The sequence below is a fragment of the Rhinoderma darwinii genome, chromosome 4, assembly GCF_050947455.1.
Source record: "Rhinoderma darwinii isolate aRhiDar2 chromosome 4, aRhiDar2.hap1, whole genome shotgun sequence".
Lineage (NCBI taxonomy): Eukaryota > Metazoa > Chordata > Amphibia > Anura > Rhinodermatidae > Rhinoderma > Rhinoderma darwinii.
This window is the reverse complement of record NC_134690.1, coordinates 138,398,253-138,419,598: the sequence shown is the minus strand read 5'-3', so window position 1 is coordinate 138,419,598 and position 21,346 is coordinate 138,398,253. Positions and strand designations below refer to the sequence as shown.

Here is a 21,346-nt window from a genome sequence, read left to right as displayed (position 1 = left end):
CCACTGAGCCACCGTGCTGCCCTACATATAGCTTCCCCTATAGTTAGTGCTCCACGTATAGCCCACCTCTGTAGATAGTGTCTCACATATGGCTCCCCCTGTATATAGTGTCCCACATATAGCCCACCCCTGTAGACAGTGCACTACATATAGCCACCCTGTTGCTAGTGCCCCACAGGTAACCCACCCCTGTATATAGTGTCCCACACATAGCCCACGCCTATAGAAAGTACCCTAAAAAATAGCTCCCCTATAGATAGTGCTCTACATATAGCCCACCCTTGTATAGTGTCTCACATATACTGCCCCACATATAGACCCCCCTGTAGATAGTGGCCCACATCCCCACATACAGACCTCCCCTGTAGCTAGTGCCCCACATATAGACCCCCCCTGTATATAGTGGCCCACATATAGACCCCCCTGTATATATTGGCCCACATATAGAGCCCCCTGTATATAATGGCCCACATATAGAGCCCCCTGTATATAGTGGCCCACACCCCCACATATAGACCCCCCTGTAGCTACTGCCCCACATATAGACCCCCCTATATATAATAGCCCACATAAAGACGACCCCCCCCCCCATTATAGATAATGCCATTCACATTTTTGAAGAAAAAAATAAATAAACTTGACATACTCACATGATCCCGTTCCCACGCTGTTCACTGGCGATGCAGACATGCTCTCTTCTGAGCATGTCTGCAGGAGCTGAACGAGCGTCCTCCAATGACGCTGATTGGCGGGGCAGAATGACTTGCCCCGCCAATCAGCACCTTCCAAGCATGGAAGCGGCGCGATGATGTCATCGCGCCGCTAGCCAATCAGTGTCATTGTAAGGCACTGGATGGTCAGGCACGGAACATGCCCGGCCATTCAGTGCTAACACATGTATTTGGCTGCCGCTAGCACTGGGGCCCCCTCCGGTGCTAGCGACACCTACAGGCATGATGAGAGGGCCTGTGTAAGGCTCGGCGGCGCGGGCCCCACAGTATCGGTGCTACCGCTGTAGCAGCCATAACGGCTGCTAGCGGCGCCACCGGGCATTTGGGTGGGCGTGTCGGCTGGCGGCACGGGCCCCCTCAAGCCCCGGGCCCCGTAGCAGCCGCTACTGCTGCTACCGCGGTAGTTACACCACTGCGCCATGGTCAGAAATACATGCACTTACACGCCTTGGCATGCTATCAATGAATTTATTAATGGTTGTCTGAGTAATGTTATGTCACGCTGAATGCACTTGTGCATGCAAATCATAAAGATTGGCTGCTAGCAGCTCCCTATGCAATTGCCAACCAATGACATCCCAGATGTGCTCGATGGTAGCACGTTTAGGCCATGCAGGCTGCTCACAGTAGCACGAGCAACATGCGGCCCGGCGTTGTCCTGTTGAAAAACGGCTTCTGGGAGAGTTGGAGAAATGTCCGTTCCACTGGTTCCACAACCAAATCAATGTAACATCGAGCTGTTATTGTACCTGGAATGAAGATTAGAGGGGTCCGGCTACTGTAAATTATACCACGCCACACCATAATCCCGGGAGTAGGACCGGTGTAACGTTCCCTTGTGAAGGCCTCTTCATGGCGTTGCGATGTGGTCCAATTTCACTTGCAGTACAGAATGGATCACTACGCACCATTCTTCTAATAAGACGATCCATCCGTGCAGAGGTTCGCCTCCGCGCACATCTTGCTGTCATTCCTGTTCGTTGCTCTTCTCCTAGCCTACGAGACACGCAATGTTGAACAGTAATGACATCTCGGCCTAGGCGCATAGCGATCTACTGGAGTGATAAACCAAGGTCTCTCAGTTCAAGGATTCTGTCCCTCTTAGTTCGCGACAAGTGGCAATAACTGGCACATTGACGAACAGGAGGCATCGCACAAACATCCCACACCACTTGATCCGATTTTTGAGGTTTCATGTGGCTAAAAAAAACTTTGCTTTTAATCTGGCTTTTATGCCCCTCCAACATGCCACAGATTGGAGCTAGGTGCTTGAAAATGTGATAATTTGCAGATCTTATCAACACTTATATATATCTATACTTATATCTGCCTAAGTTTTTTGTGGTAATAATGCTGCAAAGTAGTAATGCTTTCAAATATAGAAGTGTTAATAGTTTTGTTTTTTTTTAGCAATTCACAAAATGCAAAGTAAATGAACATAAGAGAAATCTATAGCAAGTCAATATTTGGTATGACCACCCTTTACTTTCAAAACAGCATTAATTCTTCTAGGTACAGTTGCACAAACTGCAAAACAAGTGATAATGATCATCATTTTCATATGTAGATTGAAACACAGTTATTAACTGTAACACAAGCAGCTTTGTAGAAGGCTTAAAACTGGGTTAGAAACATCCAGTTTTATGTCACAGGTCCACCATGGCAAGACTAAGCACAGCAACAAGATACAAGGTAGTTGTACTGCATCAGCAAGATCTCTCCCAGGCAAAGATTTCAAAGCAGCCTGGGGTTTCAAGATGTGCTGTTCAACCTTTTTTGAAGAAACACAAAGAAACGGGCAATGCTGAAAAGCGTTGAAGCAGTGATTGGCCAAGGAAACTTAGTGCAGCAGATCAAAGACACATCATTCTTACTTCACTTCGAAATCGGAAGATGTCCAGCAGTGCCATCCGCTCAGAACTGGCAGAAACCAGTGGGACCTAGGTATATCCATCTACTGTTCGGAGACGTCTGGCCAGAAGTGGTCCTCATGGAAGAATTCCGACCAAAAAGTCATACCTTTGACGTGCAAACAAGGCCAAGCTACTCAACTACGCATAAAAACATAGGAACTGGAGTGCAGAAAAATGGCAGTGGGTGCTCCGGGCTATTGAGTCTAAATTTGAACTATTTGGCTGTAACAGGAGAAAGTTTGTTCGCCAAAGGCCTGGAGAGTGGTACAATAATGAGTGTCTGCAGGCAACCGTGAGGCATGGTGGAGGTTCCTTGTATGATTGGGGCTGCATTTCAGCAAATAGAGTTGGGGTTTGGTCAGGATTAATGGTGTCCTCATTGCTAAGAAATACAAGCAGATACTTATCCATCATGCAATACCATCAGGAAGGTGTCCGATTGGCTCCAAATTTATTCTGCAGCAGAACAACGACCCCAAACGTACAGACAATGTTATTAAGAACTATCCCTGCTCTCAACATCATCGAGTCTGTCTTGGATTACATGAAAAGACAGAAGGATTTGGGGAAGCCTACATTCACAGAAGATCTGTGGTTAGTTCTTCAAGATATTTGGAACAACCTCCCTGCCGAGTTCCTTCAAAAACTATGTACAAGTGTACCAAGAGGAATTGATGCTCTTTTGAAGGCAAAAGATTTGATTTAGATTTCCCTTCTGGTTAGTCACGTTGCATTTTGCAAATTGATAAAAAAAAAAAAAAAACAACAAAAAACTAATAACACTTCTATATTTGAAAGCATTCTTGCTTTGCAGCATTTTCCCACAACTGCCTAAACCTTTTGCACAGTACCGTATATATAGTGGGGATATATATATATATATATATATATATATATATATATACTGGCTCACTGGTCAGAGCGAAGCCAGGCTTTACAAAGACACAGACTGGCTTCAAATGTCCAAAGTTCGGGTCCTTTCTGGCTTTTATTGGCAGGGCAGGTACATGCAACAACTATACAGCTTGCACGATACGGAACAAAACATAAACAAAATCCTGCTTGTCCAAACACTAACTAAACAGTATAACTTCCCTCTCTGTCTTACATACAATATAGCAGCATCCTGTTCCTTCAGTTTGCACGCAACTTGCGAGCAGCAACCCTGCTCTGCCCAGATAGACATTACACAGTACAGCTAGGGTTTTGTGTGTGGTGTGTGTGTGTGTGTGTGTGTGTGTGTGTGTGTGTGTGTGTGTGTGCGTGTGTGCGTGTGTGCGTGTGTGCGTGCGTGCGTGCGTACACACACTGAAAATGGTGAAATAGAAATATGGTGTAAAATGTAAAAAAAAGATTCAGTTTGGCAGTGTTTGGATTTTTTTACCTAGTGAAAAAGTACATTAAAGGGTAACTAAACGTTTGACAAACTTCTGACATGTCATAGTGACATGTCAGAAGTTTTGATTGGTGGGGGTCCGAGCACTGAGACCCCCATCAATCACTAAAACGAAGCGGCAGAAACGCTTAGCCGCTTCGTGTCTGTTCGGCTTTCTCCGGAAATCAATGTATCAGAGTAAAGACTCAATAGAAAGCCTATGAGCCCCTACTTCGATACATCGGCTTTCCGGAGAAAGCCAAACAGAAATGAAGCGGCTGAGCGCTTGCACGAGCGCTTCTGCCGCTTCGTTTTAGTGATAGGTGGGGTCTCTGTGGTCAGATCCCACCAATCAAAACTTCGGACGTGTCACTACGGCATGTCAGAAGTTTGTCAAACGTTTAGTTACCTTTTAAAACGTGCAAAGTAATGTCTTACCAAATAGAAATTATAGGCATTATCAGAACAAATCAGCAATGTTCAGAAGAATGCTTCATGTGAAAGCTGTAAATAATAATCAAAAAGCTTTGTTATTTAGGACTATCATCGGGACTAGTACCTATCTATATAGGTGAAATTTCCCCTACTTCCCTACGAGGAGCTCTTGGAACATTACATCAGCTTGGGATTGTAACTGGGATCCTTATCAGTCAGGTAAGTTACTAATTTACAAAGAATAAAAAATTGTGCTATAGAATAATATATAAAATGTTAATTAATAAAATTAGATATTGGCTGCAAAATGAAACAGCACATTTTATATATCTATCACACATGCAGTTTTGATGCCGTTTTTGGTGTAAAAAAAAAAAAAAAAAAAAAAAAAAAAAAGACTGAAGTGGATCCAACAGGAACGAAAGTTATAAAGAAAAGACTGGGTGCATCTCCTTTCTTTTGTACCCACTATTTTCTTTTTGTGTTTGGCTAAAAACTGCATCAAAACTGCGTGTGTGTGTGTGTGTGTGTGTGTGATCCTGGCCTAAACGGATCAGGTCCAGGGCATTTTGGTCCTTCAGGACGAGACACATTTAGTTTTTTTCCTGACATATATTGATATCTTGTTAGATAATTTTTACAAATGGTTTTTGCTTTTTTAATATAAATATTAGGCTTACAGTTTGTAAAAGTAGTAAAGAAAATATAAATTTTAAATTCTAGCTTTTTTTTCTATTAATCATATATTGGAACATTAAAATAGATGTGATATTTGCATTTGTCATTATCCAATGTTAATTTTGATAAATTACATGTTCAGTTTAAGGTAGTTGGACCAGGGCTAGAAGTAGGGCTGGCTTGCGGTGTATACTTTTTTTTTTTACTTTCTTTTATTTCACGTTCTTTCTCCCAAAGGTCAGTAAAGACATAACGAAAAACATCTACTGTTTAAACAACAAACTTGGTTTTCTACCCTCATTCTTGATTAAAATGGCCATAAGGGATGTGGTTTGAGTAGCCTCCTTGACCCATTTCTGCCAATTTAGCTTTGAGCTGAGGACCAGACTAATTGCTAGGGATGTGTGATTTGATGTCCACATGTAAAAGGCTGTACTTGTTAGGCAGTGTATCCTTTGCTACGAGTCTGTTTCATTAGGTATGAGTCAGCTATTCGGGTCAAAGTAACAATGGCACTTAATTGACAGCAGGAAAGGGAAAAATAAGTTTGCCACCAGTCACTCCATCCCATTCCTCACCTTATTATTTTGTAAAATAAAATTTTGGTGGAGAACCTATTAACGCCACCATATCATTTGATGTGCCATCAGATTGCAGTTGTATCCCACAGATTCATTAAAATAGTCTGTAACAAATCGCAACATCTAATCTATTAGGAATTGACCGTAATAGACTCTTTTTGATGATCATCAACATATTTCACCAATAAAGTGTATCACAGCACAAACATTTTAAATGTAATATAAAGTCATGATTCTTTACACATTGCTGGAATCATACTGAATAATATATGAGAATTATTAAATGGACACTAACTTTTCAAACAACTTATTCTAATCTAATAGTATACCTGATATATATCAACTTTAGAATTTACTTACTGTTAAAATATAGTTGTGTTATCCATGCAAATTCTGTGTGAAGTTACTGCCACTAGATGTCTCTCTTCCTGTAATCTGCTGTCCAACCCCTGTTGTCAAGCAAAGTCCGTCCCTAGTTACAAACGTCCCCTATGGAGAGGGTAGGGAAAAGGAGGAAACATGAGCAGAGTGTATCAGACACAGACATGCTGCCAAAACAAGTCGATGTTGAGGGAAGGGGGAGAAGGAGCAGAGTGAGAGACCTAACTTTTCAGATGACTTTTCAGAATAAGCTGTCATAAGTGTGTACATGAGGAATAACGCTGTTTCTGGCCATTATATGACTTGTATTCTGAATTTTTAGCAGTTTTTCCCTCTGAAGGCTCTATCTCTAATTCTCAGTGGTCTCTGAGCTACTGGGTGAATCCGAACTGTTATCATGTTTCCTATACACAGCATACATAGAATAGAAGAATCCTGCTCTCCTATCTCTGTCTATCACACACATATATATATATATATATATATATATATATATATATATATATATATATACACCAGCAGAAAAGACAGCAGCACTCTAACACAGTCAAATTGATATGTAAACTGGTGCCAGCAAGTAGTCCAGATCCAGAGACTATATCGATATCCCAAAGAAATAAATCTTGCAGCACTCCGATAGAATAGATGAAAAACTGTGGCTTTTTTATTCAAGCCAACATAGAAAAAGTGCGACGTTTCAGTCCAACATTAGGACTTTTTTCAAGCATGGGGTGAGACAGTAACACTTACCAGGAAGCTGACTTCTATGGGTAGCACATCTGTTTCTCTCTCTCTCTCTCTCTCTCTCTCTCTCTCTGTCTCTGTCTCTCTCTCTCTCTGCTCCCTCCTGCTGCTCTCACTCCCCTCTCCATAGACTTACATTGGTAGGCAGTGTAGAGACACACTCCCACCTTTTGTAGTTCTTCTGTAACTAGGCCCGGATTCAGCTTGACAACACGGGTGGACAGCAGATTAGAGAGACACCTAGTGGCAGTAACTTCACACAGAATTTGCATTGATAATAAAAAAACTAAATTTTAACAGTCCGTAAATTACAAAGTTGATCTATGTCAGGTATACTAAAAGATTAGCATAAGTTGTTTGAAAAGTTAGTGTCCATTTAAGCCAAAATATTGGAGGAAGAAGTTCTTCAGATTTAGTTAGATGCCTTTGTATTGTTTACATGTGCACATCTGTAAACTTAGTCTATGTAGGCACAGTTTGACCTCAATGTACACAGCAGGTGTATAAACTGGGCATACAGATGAGTATGGTTAAACAATATAAAGCAGCTCACTACAACTAGCTTGGGGACTGCATATTACACTCCTCAGACCCCATTATGGCAGATTTTAAAGTCCTCATACTGAAGGGTCATTTTAAGTATGACAGAGAAAGAAAAATTTGGGTATTTAAGTTGATGATAACATTCCAGTCAATGAAACAAGGAGTCGATCTAACAGCTGGATTTATGAGCCATTACACGGACAACCCCCCCCCCCCCCCCCCACACCAGACTGACTACACATCCCTTAACCCCTTAAGGTCGCAGCCTAGTTTTGACCTTAAGGCTCAGAGACCATTTTTAAAATCCGACATATTTCACTTTATGTGGTAATAACAACGGAATGCTTAAACCTATTCAAGCAATTCTGGGATTGTTTTCTTGTGACACATTGGGCTTCATGTTCGGGGTAAAATTTGGTCGATATATTCAGTGTTTATTGGTGAAAAATTGCAAAATTTTGAGAAATTTTTTAAAAAATAGCATTTTTTAGAATTTAAATGCATCTGCTTGTAAAACAGACAGTTATACCACCCAAAATAGTTACTAGTTCACATTTCCATATGTCTACTTTAGATTGGCATAGTTTTTTGAACATTCTTTTATTTTTCTTTGACGTTACAAGGCTTAGAACATAAACATATTTTAAAGAAAATTTCAAAAGCCTTTTTTTTAAGGTACCTGTTCGGTTCTGAAGTGGCTTTGAGGGGCCTATGTATTAGAAACACTGATAAAACACCCCATTTTAAAAACTAGACCCCTCAAAGTATTCAAAACAGCATTTAGAAAGTTTTTTTAACCCTTCAGGCATTTCACAGGAATTAGAGCAAATTGGAGGTGAAATTTGCAAATTTCATTTTTCTTGCTGAATTTCAATTTTATTCAATTTTTTTTCTGTAACACAGAAGGTTTTACCAGAGAAATACTACTAACTATGTATTGTCCAGATTCTGCAGTTTTTAGAAATGTCCCACATGTGGCTCTAGTGTGCTCGTGGACTGAAACACAAGCCCCAGAAGCAAAGAAGCACCTAGTGCATTTTGAGGCCTCTTTTTTATTATAATATATTTTAGGCAGCATGCCAGGTTTGAAGAGGTGTTGAGGTGCCAAAACAGTAGGAATCCCCCAATAGTGACCCCATTTTGGAAACTACACCCCTCAAGGAATTCATTTATGGTTGTTACCATTTTGACCGCACAGTTTTTTCACAGCACGTATTTGAATTGGGCTGTGAAATGAAAAAAATGTCATTTTTTCCAATAAGATGTCATTTTTTATCAAAATTTCTTATTTTCACAGGGAACAAAATACCCCATTTTGTTGCCCAATTTGTCCTTAGTGCGGCAATACCCCATTTGTGGTGATAAACTGCCGTTTGGGCACATGGGAGGGCTCAGAAGGAAAGGAGCGCTATGTGTTTGTTGGAGTCCAGATTTTGCTGGATTGGTTTTCGGGTGCCATGTCACATTTGCAGAGCCCCAGAGGTATCAAAGCAATGGAAACCCACCAGAAGTGACCCCATTTTGGAAACTACACCCCTCAAGGAATTCATTTATGGGTAATGTGACCATTTAGACCCCATAGTTTCTTCACAGAACTTATTTGAATTAGGCTGGGAATTAAAAAAATATATATATTTTTTCCAATAATATGTAGTTTTAGCTCAAAAGTTCTTATTTTCACAAGAAATAAAATACTCAATTTTGTTGCCCAATTTGTCCTTCGTGCAGCAATACCCCATTTGTGGTGATAAACTGCCGTTTGGGCCCATGGGAAGGCTCAGAAGGAAAGGAGCGCTATTTGTTCTTTGGAGTCCAGATTTTGCTGGATTGGTTTTCGGGTGCCATGTCGCATATGCAGAGCCCCAGAGGTATCGAAGCAATGGAAACCCACCAGAAGTAACCCCATTTTGGAAACTACACCCCTCAAGGAATTCATTTATGGGTGTTGTGACCATTTTAACCCCATAGTTTTTTCACAGTACTTATTTGAATTGGGCTGGGAATTAAAACAAAATAATTTTTTTCCAATAAGATGTAGTTTTGGCTGAAAATGTCTTATTTTCACAAGAAATAAAATACCCCATTCTGTTGCGCAATTTGTCCTGAGTGCGGCAATACCCCATTTGTGGTGATAAACTGCCGTTTGGGCCCATGGGAGGGCTCAGAAGGAAAGGACCACCATTTGGCCTACCGGGGATTTTCTGGTGCGAAGTCATGTTTGCAGAAGCCCCTGAGGTACCAGTACAGTTGAAACCCGCAAGAAGTGACCCCATTTTAAAAACTACACCCTTAAGGCATTCATCTAGAGGTGTAGTGAGCATTTTGACCAGAGACATACACCCCATAAACTGTAATGTGGGTTCTCACGGGTAGGGCAATACCCTCAATGTGGCTGTTAACAGCTGCCTGGGCACACAGCAGGGCCCAGAGGGGAAAGACGAGGGGGGATAAACTGTGCGGAGTGCATCAGGGTAAGTAAAACTGGGGTAGATTAAAAATCAAGGAATGTATGATAAATTTTAAAACACTCTTTCATACAGAGCCCTGGTTTTTCGGGGCACATGTGTCACATTGATATATTGTGTCCTTCCTTATTCCCCTCTTATAGCAGACTTTGCACCTCTTTTGACTTTTTCCCTTCTTGCCAGTTTGGGGAACTTCTCCTGGACAGTGTTGCCCTGGTACGATGCGTGTGGCCTCGCTTCCAGAAGTACTGGGTGCCCCCTTCTTGGTCCCTAAAGATTAGGTTCTTGATAATCACCTCTTGAAATTCCATGAAAGTTCCCCTCTGGCCTGTACATCGACGTAGCACATACGCATTGTACAATGCCATCTGTATGATGTGCACGGCCAGCTTCCTATACCACACCGTATGGCGCTGTAGGGCTTCAGGACTTAATCTGAGAAGTCCACCCCTCCCATGTACCTATTGTAGTCCAGGATGCAGTCCGGTTTGGGGGTCTCTGTACTGGTACCTCGTACAGGTACATGGGTACTGGTGTGACATCTCTCTTGTCCTTGTACTTGACATACAATATGTTGCTGCTAGATTGTGCCCTGCTCTCACCCCTTCTGAGTGTTTGCCCAAGCAGAGTCTTAGGGAGGTCTCCCAGATTTCTTCTAGCAGTGCCGCATGCCGCAGTACTTCTGGAAGCGAGGCAGTTGAAAAGTGGGATGCTGGTATAAAAATTATCCAGGTAGAGGTGGCAACCCTGGTCCAGCAGTGGGTGCACCAAATCCCACACAATTTTTGCATTAACTCCCAGTAAGGGGGGGCATTCTGGGGGCTGAATACTGGTGTCCTTCCCTTCATATATCCTAAATTTATAGGTATACCCTGACGCACTCTCGCACAGCTTATACATCTTACCTGGCAGGTACTGGCGGAATTGAAGCCTTTAAAATCTACCAAGGACTCATCAATAGAAATGCACTTCTCGGGGGTGTATGCTTGGGAAAACCGGGCACTGAAACGGTCTAATAGAGGTCTCCGTTTATACAAACGGTCAAAACTGGGGTCATCTCGGGGTGGGCACGGCTCATTATCAGTATAATGTAAGAAGCGAAGTATTGCCTAATTAATAAAAAATTTTAGGTTCCAGTTCAGATCTGAAGTTGCTTTGAGGGACCTATATATTAGAAACCCCTATCGAACACCCCATTTTAGAAACTAGACCCCTCAAAGTATTCACAACAGTATTTAGAAAGTTTATGAACCCTTTAGGTGTTTCACTGGAATTTAGAGCAAAGTAGAGGTGAAATTAACTTTTTTTTTTTGTCAGAAAATCCTTTTTATACCATTTTTTTATAACACAAAAGGTTTTATCAGAGAAACGCAACTTAATACTTATTGCCCAGATTCTGCAGTTTTGAGAAATATCCCACATGTGGCCCTAGTGCGCTAATGGACTGAAGCATCGGCCTCCAAATCAAAGGAGCACCTAGAGGATTTTGAGCCCTCCTTTGTATTAGGCACCATGTCCGGTTTGAAGAGGTCTTATGGTGCCAAAACAGTGGAAACCCCCCAAAAGTGACCCCATTTTGGAAAATAGACACCTTGAGTAATTCATTGGAGTTTACATGGGGTGCACGCGACTTTTTGATCCGTTTTTATTCTATTTTTAAGTGGCGAGTTGACTAAAAATACAGCAATTCTACTATTGTTTTTTAGTCTATTTTTTGACAGCGTTCACCGTGCGCTATAAATGACATATTTACTTTATTCTGCGGGGTGATACGATTACGGCGATACCAGATGTTTATAGTTTTTTTTATGTATTATGGCGTTTGCACAATAAAAATACTTGGGAAAAATTATTTACTTTTTGTGTTACTATATTCTAAGAGCCAGAACTTTTTTATTTTTCCATCAAGAAAGCCGTGCGAGGACTTATTTTTTGCGTAACGAACTGTAGTTTCAATCATTACCATTTTTAGGTACATGCGACTTTTTGATCTCTTTTTATTCCATTTTTTGGGAGGTGAAGTGACCAAACAATTGTGATTGTGGTACGGTTTATTATTATTTTCTTTTACGGCGTTCACCGTTCGGGATAAATAACGAAATAATTTTGTAGTTCAGGCCGTTACGGACGCGGCGATACCAATTATGTATAGTTTATTTGTTTGTTTATATATTTTTATTCATAATAAAGGACTGATAAGGGAAAAAGGGGGATTTTTACTTTTATTTTCTTATTTTTACACATCTTTTTTTAACTTTTTTTTTACTTTATTACTTTGATTACTTTGATTGCTATTCCAATACACTGCACTACATGCGTAGTGCAGTGTATTAGAGCTGTCAGCTACTCACTGACAGCAAGCATAGTGGGAGCTGATTAACCCCTTAAAAGTCGCGTTCAATAGGGACTCCCGTGACGTACTATTAGGTCATGGAGCGCGAATGATACAGCTACCATGACCTAATAGTATGTTCAGGAGCGGGAAGGGTTTAAGGCTCTATTCACACAAAAGGGTCCAAGTGTCAGCCGATAAAAACGTCCGTTTTGGTTTGTTTTCCTTGGCCGTTTTGTATCCGTTCTGTTTTTTCCTGTCCGTTTTAAAAATAGTTGCATTTAATGGCATACACTGCCTTCTGTAGATAATGCCATATACTGATCTCTGTAGATGATGCCACATACTGATCTCTGTAGATGATGCCACATACTTCCCTCTGTAGATAGTGCAACAGACTGCCCTCTGTAGATAATGCCACACACTGCCCTCTGTAGATAATGCCACACACTGCCTTCTGTAGATAATGCCACACTGTCCTCTTTAGATAATGCCACACAGCCCCCTGTAGATAGTGTCACACAGCCCCCTGTGGATAGTGCCACAGTGCCCCCTGTAGGAAGTGCCACAGTGCCCCCTGTAGATAGTGCCACACAGCCCCCTGTAGGAAGTGCCTCAGTGCCCCCTGTAGATAGTGCCACACAGCCCCCTTGTAGATAGCACCCCCCGTAGATGCCACCAGATGTAGATAGTGCCACTGTAGTTCCCTGTAGAAGCGGAAGCCCTCTGGCCAGTGATTCCACTTCAGGAGTTGCCCCTGATGTCACTGTCCATCTAAGGATAGTGATGTCAGGGCTCCATCTAAGAGCAGAAACCTCGGCCATGGCTACAGTGGCGCTATCTATAGGGGGGTGCCATCTACAGGGGGTGCTATCTACAACAGGGCAGTGGCACTAGCTATAGCAAAAAAGAATCCTCACATGCACTTCGCACTGTGAGGAGGAGGAGAGAGCAAGTGGCGGAAGACACGGCCATCACTCGGAGCATATTCAAGTGACGGTCGTGTTTTACACAGCCCCATAGACTTCTGTGGGAGACGTGCGGCCATGAGAACGGCCCAAAATAGGGTATGTTCCGTTTTTTTACATAAACCAGGTCGTCAAAAAAATCGGCCGTGTGAATTGCCCCATTTGGGGTCTATAGTTTTTACTGTGACGCCCGTTAAATAAATGACTGTCGCACAGTCCCTGCCGTGTGAATAGGGCCTTAACTCCGAAGTCATCAACCCTATAACCTCAGTTTTATTGCCCCGGCTTATCTTAATGATGTATCACCTCATGTACAAATTGTCTTTGTTTAACATCTTAAATGTTGTGATTTTTTCTAAAGGGGGTTTTACACAGGACGATTATCGGGCAGACAAGCATTAATATAGCACTCATTGGCGATAATTGCTCTGTGTAAAAAGAGCAGCGATCAGCAGATGAACGAGCAAACGCTCAATCATCTGCTGGTTGTATCGTTTTAAAAAAGTTAAAGATTATCGTTGTCGGCAGCACATCTCCCTGTGTAAACAGAGAGACGTGCTGCTGACATGATAATAATGTATGGGGACGAGCGATCGGAGTAACGACCGCTTGTCCCCATCCATATCCCTGTGTGACAGGAGCAGGCGAGCACCGATCAACTATGCCTCGTTGATCAGCACTCGCTGCACCAGCCGAGTGTCGGCCGGTGTGAAAGGGCCTTAAGTCATTCATTTGTAAACTGCCTGAAGAAGGAGCTTGTGTGCTCTGAAAGCTTTCATTCATTGTTTTTTTTTGGTTTAGCCAATTAAGATATCATACCTGTAATACTTTTGTCTTTTTTGACACAAAAATATTTAACATTGCATAACTCCACAACATTGAAATTGCAACACGAAGAAGGGCAAGCCATAAGGTTCTGCAAATCGAGGAAGTCGCAGGTGTCGCTAAGATCTGCAAATTATCACATTTTCAAGCACCAAATTGAAAGCCAAGTGTTTTAGCCACATGAAACGTTAAAAATCGGATCTTGTGGTGTGGGATGATTGTGCGATGTATCCTATTCGTCAACGTGCCAGTTATCGCCACTGGTAGTAAATTGAGAGGGACAGAATCCTTGAACTTAGAGACCTTGGCAGATTACTACACCGCCTAGGTCGAGATGTCAGCACTGTTCAATATTGCGTGTCCCGGGGGTTGGGAAAACAACGAACGGGAATAACAGCAAGAGGTGCGCGGAGGTAAACCTCTGCACGGACAGATGGTCTGACTGGAAGAATGGCGCGCAGTGATACATTCTGTACTGCAAGTGAAATCGGACGTCACATCCCAAGCCTAGGGCGGCAACCAGTGTTGACACAAATCCTCAGAAGGCATTTGCACAACATTAAGCTACGAGCCAAACGTCCAGCTACAAGTGTTCTATTGACCACACGTCACCGCTCTCAAGGGCTATAATGGTACACATCAAGACGGCAATGGAGGCTGGAGTGGAGGCCTATCCTCTTCAGCAATGAGTCCCGCTTCTCGAACACAATGATAGCTGGAGATTGGTTGGAAGACCATATGGGCAATGCCATGAAGAGGCCTTCACAAGTGAATGTCACACCAATCCTACTCCCAGGTTTATGGTGTGGGGTGGCATAATGTACGGTAGTTGGATCCCTCTAGTCTTCATTTCAGGGATACTAACAGCTAAGTGTTACATTGATTTTGTTGTGGAACCAGTGGAACGGCCATTTCTCCAAAGTGTCCCAGAAACCGTTTTTCAACATGACTGTTGCTCGTGCTACTGTGAGCAGTCTGCATGGTCTAAACCTGCTACCCTGGTCTGCAGCGTCTCCACACTTGTCTCCAATCGAGCACATCTGGGACATAATTGGTCGGCAATTGCAAAGTGAGCTGCCAGCAGCCAATCTTGATGATTTGCGTGCCCAAGTGCATTCAGAGTGGCATAATATTACTCAGACAACCTTTAATAGCCTCATTGATAGCATGTCAAGGCGTTTTAGTATGTGTATTTCTGCGTGTGGCGCTCATACTCGATACTGAATATATCAAGATGTTTCGAATATTTTGTTTCCATTTTTTTATCATTTGCATATCATTAACTTGTCTATCCTGTGATTTCCACAATTCCAAAACTTTTCCTTCTTGGTGTTGCAATTTTAATGTTGAGGAGTGTATATACATTAAGTAAATAAATTAAATTAAATGTAATAAAATATTGTGCATTTTATATGTTCATATGTATAAATTCACTGTATTGTTTATATAAAAGGTTAATTTATTTGCTGTATGTTGTGTATTGTAATACTAATGCTTCCCAAAACAACATATATTTAATGTTCTTAAAATATACATTTCTTTGTTATTCTTTGTCTGTAACTATGTTTCTGCTAATACACAACCACTGTCAGACTGATATTAAATATTTCATGTTGCTTTTTCTTAGGTTGTTGGTTTAGACTTTATTCTGGGTAGCAAGGACCTATGGCCTGTCCTTCTTGGTCTTTCTGGTGTCCCAGCTGTGATCCAGACCGTTTTACTCTTCTTTTGCCCAGAGAGTCCCAGATATGTCTATATAAAACTTGGAAGAGAAGAAGTTGCCAAAAGAAGTAAGTGATGGTCAAAAATGATGCCATAGAAATATTAACATGTATTTTTATTACAGAACAAAAAAGTTAAATAAATACAATTTAATAACAATAAAAAATAAATTATGATATACTGAATTATGTTCCACATATAATGTATGCAATATTAGTAATACTATATTGAAATTTTTCATGTTTCATTATGGAACATCATTGAACAACAGTGAGCAACTGGGATTGTTTTGCCAGAAGCCCATTAATTTACTTGCTGTCATTAATTTACTTGCTGTGATGGCACTGCACACTTCTGACACGCAGTGCCATTGGCAGGATTGGGCGGATACACTGACAACCCAATGCTATACTGTGACAGGGGAACTGAAATAATCAGCGTTTCTGTGAGATTTACAGCAAGGCAAACGTAATCTCGCAAGATTACAATGTAATCTGTCATTTAAAGAGGCTCTGTCACCACATTATAAATGGCCTATATTGTAAATGATGTGGTCGGCGCTGTATTGTAGATTACATCAGTGTATTTTATTTAGAAAAACTATCATATTTGACGGAGTTATGACCTATATTAGCTTTATGCTAATGAGTTTCTCAATGGATAACTGGGCGTGTTTTACTTTTTGGCCAAGTGGGCGTTGTACAGAGGAGTGTATGACGCTAACCAATCAGCGTCATACACTTCTCCCCATTCATTTACACTGCAGATAGCGATATAGTCATATCGCTATGTGCAGCCACATAAACACACTATAACGTTACTGCAGTGTCCTGACAATGAATAGACATTACCTCCAGCCAGGACGTGATATGTATTCAGAATCCTGACCACTTCTCTGTGAGTTACAGCATAGCAGGCAAAGTCTCGCGAGATTACGCTGTAAACTGTCATCTACAGCGAGATCTCGCTGTGCTGTGCTGTAGTCTCACAGAGACGCTACAGAAGTGGTCAGGATTCTGAATACACATGACGTCCTGGCTGGAGGTAATGTATATTCCTTGTCAGGACACTGCAGTAACGTTATAGTGTGTGTATGTGGCTGCACGTAGCGATATAGCTATATCGCTATGTGCTGTATAAATGAATGGAGAGAAGTGTATAACGCTGATTGGTCACTGATTGGTCAGCGTCCTACACTTCTCTCCACAACGCCCACTTGGTCAAAAAGTAAAACACGCAGAGTTGTCCATTGAGAAACTCATTAGCATAAAGCTAAAATAGGTCATAATTCCATCAAAAATGATCGTTTTTTAAAATAAAAAACACTGCTGTAATCTACATTACAGCGCCAATCACATCATGTACAAGATAGGGAATTTATAATCTGGTGACAGAGCCTCTTTAAAACGAGATTACGTTTGCCTTGCTCTAAATCTCACAGAAACGCTATAGAAGTGTCAGGATTCTGAATACACATCGCGTCCTGGCTAGAGGTAATGCATTTTCATTGTCAGGACACTGCAGTAACGTTACTGTGTGTTTATGTGGCTGCACATAGTGATGTAATAAGAACGCTATCTGCTGTGTAAATGAATGGGGAGTACTGTATGACGCTGATTGGTCACTGATTGGTCAGCATCACACACTTCTCTCCACAACGCCCACTTGGTCACAAAGTAAAACACGCCCAGTTGTCCATTAAGAAACTCATTAGCATAAAGCTAAAACAGGTCGTAACTCGGTCAAAAATGATAGTTTTTCTAAATAAAAAAACACTGCTGTAATCTACATTACAGCGCCGATCACATAATGTATAAGATAGGGCACTTATAATGTGGTGACAGAGCCTCTTTAAGCTGCCATATCTGATATCTCCCAAACTCGACACCAACTCCTGCCTATGCTGCACGTCTTTGTCACTAACTCATGCTGCCTTCAGATAAAACAGGATGACTAGTGACATGTTACCTTCAATGTATTTGTTATATGTTATGATATTAATAATAATGTATTTAAAAGTGAAAACCAGTTTCTTCTACTGACCAGTTATTATTCTTTTGGCTCAGTAGCGGACCTTTTGAATCAGTGGAATTTCTTGGTATTGACCCAATATGAACTCAAATCATTGGATTATAGTATTAAAGGGGTTTCCACTTTCTGACAACTGATGACCTACCTACCGGATAGGTCATCAGTATATGATCAGTGCGTGCCCGACACCCAGACCCTGCACCGATCCGCCACTCCGGCTGCCTCCGGGCATCGGATGTTTGGAACGGTATGCAGTAGTTGGAGCCAGAAGCAGATGGCTCCAACCACTGCATAGTGGCCGTTTGGCAGAACTGCAGCAATGCTCCTATTCACTAGAATAGGAGCTGAGATACAGTACTGCAGCTCGGCCGCTATTCTTTGACCGGAGCCATCTGCTTCCGGCAATATCGTCCGGTGCTCGGAGGCAGCCGGAGTGTCGGATCGATGCGGGGTCTGGGTGTCGGACACGCACTGATCATATTCTGGTGGATAGGTCATCAGTTGTCAGAACGTGGAAAACCCCTTTCACACATATATAGAGCACACACAATAGTGGTATTATTCTTCTGCTGATTGTCATATTATTTTCTCCAACTCCTTTAAAGGAAAAAATTAAAAATTAAAAACATCAGAATTGCTGTTTTTTGGTCCCTTCATCTCCCACAACAAAATTAAATAAAAAGTGATCAAAAAGTCTCACATACCCTAAAATGGGACCAATATAAACTACAGCTCGCCACACAAAAAATAAGCCCTCACACGGCTAAATCGACAGAAAAATAAAAAAGTTATGGCTCTCAGAATATGGCGACAAAACTCAAATTTTATATTTAACAATCAGTTTTTTCCTTGTAAAAATAGTAAAACATAAACAAAACTATATAAATCTGGTATCGCTGTAATCGTATTGACCCGCAAAATAAAGTTAACATGTCGTTTTTACAAACAAAACCATCCAAAAGGTTGAGGAATCGCTGTTTTTTTCCTATTCCACCCCACGTATATATTTTTTCTCGTTTCCCACTACATTATATGGTACAAAAAATGGAGCTTTGAAAATCTACAACTCGTCCTGCAAAAAACAAGCCCTCATACGGCAATATTGATGGAAAAATAAGAGTTATGGCTTTTGGAAGGTGGGGAGGAAAAAACAAAAGTGAAAATCCGAAAAATGGGTGCGGAGGGAAGGGGTTAAAGGAGATGCATTTTTTACACACAAAGCTCCAAATCCCCTGCTTGTAAGGGTATGTTCACACGCCCTATTTACGGACGTAATTCAGGCGTTTAACGCCTGGAGTTAAGGCCGAAAAAACTGCTCCAAAGCGTCGGCAAACATCTGCCCATTGAATTCAATGGGTCTTACGGTGTTCTGTGCAGACAGGCTTTTTTTTTACGCGCCGCTGTCAAAAGACGGCGCGTAAAAAGATGGCTGCCTTAAAGAAGTGCATGTCACGTCTTGGGACATAATTGGAGCCGTTTTTCATTGACTCCATTGAAAAACAGCTCCAATTACGTCCGTAATGGACGCCGCGAAAAACGCGAGTACGAGCAATTACGTCTGAATTTCAGAAGCTGTTTTCGCCTGAAAATAGCTCCGTAATTTCAGACGTATTTTACGTTTGCGTGAGAACATACCCTTACAATAATAAAATGATTTGAGCATGCAGCCACCACTTAGGGGAGCTCACTGCATTCAGATTCATTCAGCTAGTATAGAATTCAATGGGAGCTGTATAAATCTGTATGCATTGAACTCCCACTAATGGCTGCTGCACTGTGCCAGGAAGCAGGAAAGGTAGTTCAGCGCCAGGCTTCCTCTCACCATGGGCCCCATAGTAGTCATGTGGTATACCTCTAGGGTAGCTATGCCACTGAGGCTGAATAATTATAACGATAGTATGCAGCTTCATCTTACTTCTTTGCTAATCTAATGGTATTTATAAACGACAGCATATAACTACTCTATATTATATGGCAATAGATTTTATTATAAAGCAGCTTAAAATGGGTGAGTGAATTACACACACTTATGGTCTTAAATCTAATGGATGGTGGTAGTTCTTTACTCATTGTACACTTGTGGTAGTTCAGCTTGTTATTGGGAGTATGTGTTTTGTCAACATTCTCCGATGTCTTGCCAATGCAATGATAGTTCCTGCACTCAAGTTCATTATGTGCATAAAGCTGGTCATACACGTTGAATGAAATTCATCCAAAATGGCCGATTTGGGCCAATTTGGGCAATCATCATTTGAAAGTTTTTTAACAAATGTGTATTGTATTTTTGCCTTGCTACTCTACCCCTAATAACATATAGACCAGTCACTGTCTTATTATAGAGTTATAAACCCTGATATAGCATCAGATTAGGGAGGCCTATAGGGCTTTCGGACTCCTGCTGAACATGTTTCAAGGGGAGAGCAGAATGAGCCACTGCCAGACACCTCTGACAGTGGTTTATTGCACGTGTGAACAAAGGATGGGGCATGTTGAAATTTAACATGCCCAATTCTTTTTTTCCTCAACATCTGGCAGGACACTCCCATATACATTTCATGGCGGGACACTCCTGCCGAAATCAGCAGGTGTGGACAACTTACATCAAATGTGTATGGGCACCTTTAGTAGTTTTGTATCTTCCACCAGTCTAGTATATCTTGTTATCTCTACTGGAAAAGTAATTGATGCACAAAAAGCTGTGCTATAAAATTTGTCAATAGACATATGAAATACTATTATTTCTATTACTGGTTATACCTATTGATACTAAAGGTGGTTACTTTTTAGAGGAACTGTGATATTACATGGTGCCCATTCAAATGCCTTCAGTCCTCCAGAAAGAGAGAGACACTCTTTGTTCTCCGCTCTGGCTAAAATTGGGGGCTCCCAAATGGAAGACCCGCTCTATGGTATCCAGATTCTCTAATACCTGAAATATTTTGATGTGATAAATATGCAGTAATAAAATACATCTGTGAGGGGCCACATATGTCACTATCAGCACTTTGTTTTCTAATTTTAGATGAAGAGTCTGTAAGAAAATATTTGTAGAAGGCCTTAGGTAAAGGATTTCATGAATGTTCCACATTGCTATCAGTTATGTCGGAATTGTGATCTAAATGCTCCCTCGCAGAGCCACTCCCTATCATGTTCATATATTGCCATTAAGCCACGTGAACATGAAGTGACTGAAATGTTATTGATTTTGTTTAGTAGCTATGTCCACATAATAAGTATATAGTCATGTTAGGAATTGGAGAGAAGCCAAGCAGACCATACTTTTATGTAAGCCCCATGAAAACAAAATCTATTGTTGAATAGTGACATTCCACAGAGAGCTGATAGGAAGTATTACCTCCCGGTATCAGTTGTAAGGATCTGTTGTACAGTATAATTTTACTAAATACAGACTATTTTTCTGTAACATACTTTGAACTCTAACCTCATTTTTCAAATGCTTAATTGTGAGAGATTAGATATCTTCTAATATCTGAGGGCTATTTTTATTTACTAGGGGTTCTACAAATGACAATAGACTTAGGGTATGTGCACACGGTAGCAGGCTTTTACGTCTGAAAAGACAGACTGTTTTCAGGAGAAAACAGCTGCCTCGTTTCAGACG

The 21,346-nt window shown here is 41.3% G+C and overlaps 1 protein-coding gene across 1 annotated transcript in view; it reads left to right on the top strand.

Annotated features, from left to right (window-relative positions):
- SLC2A2 (solute carrier family 2 member 2) overlaps positions 1 to 21,346 on the top strand; it is a 52,624-nt gene that overhangs the window by 19,574 nt on the left and 11,704 nt on the right. Inside the window, exons 5-6 of the mRNA XM_075861600.1 lie at positions 4,558 to 4,673; positions 15,599 to 15,761. Of these exons, the coding sequence (XP_075717715.1) occupies positions 4,558 to 4,673; positions 15,599 to 15,761 (279 nt within the window). The remainder of the gene's footprint in view (positions 1 to 4,557; positions 4,674 to 15,598; positions 15,762 to 21,346) is intronic.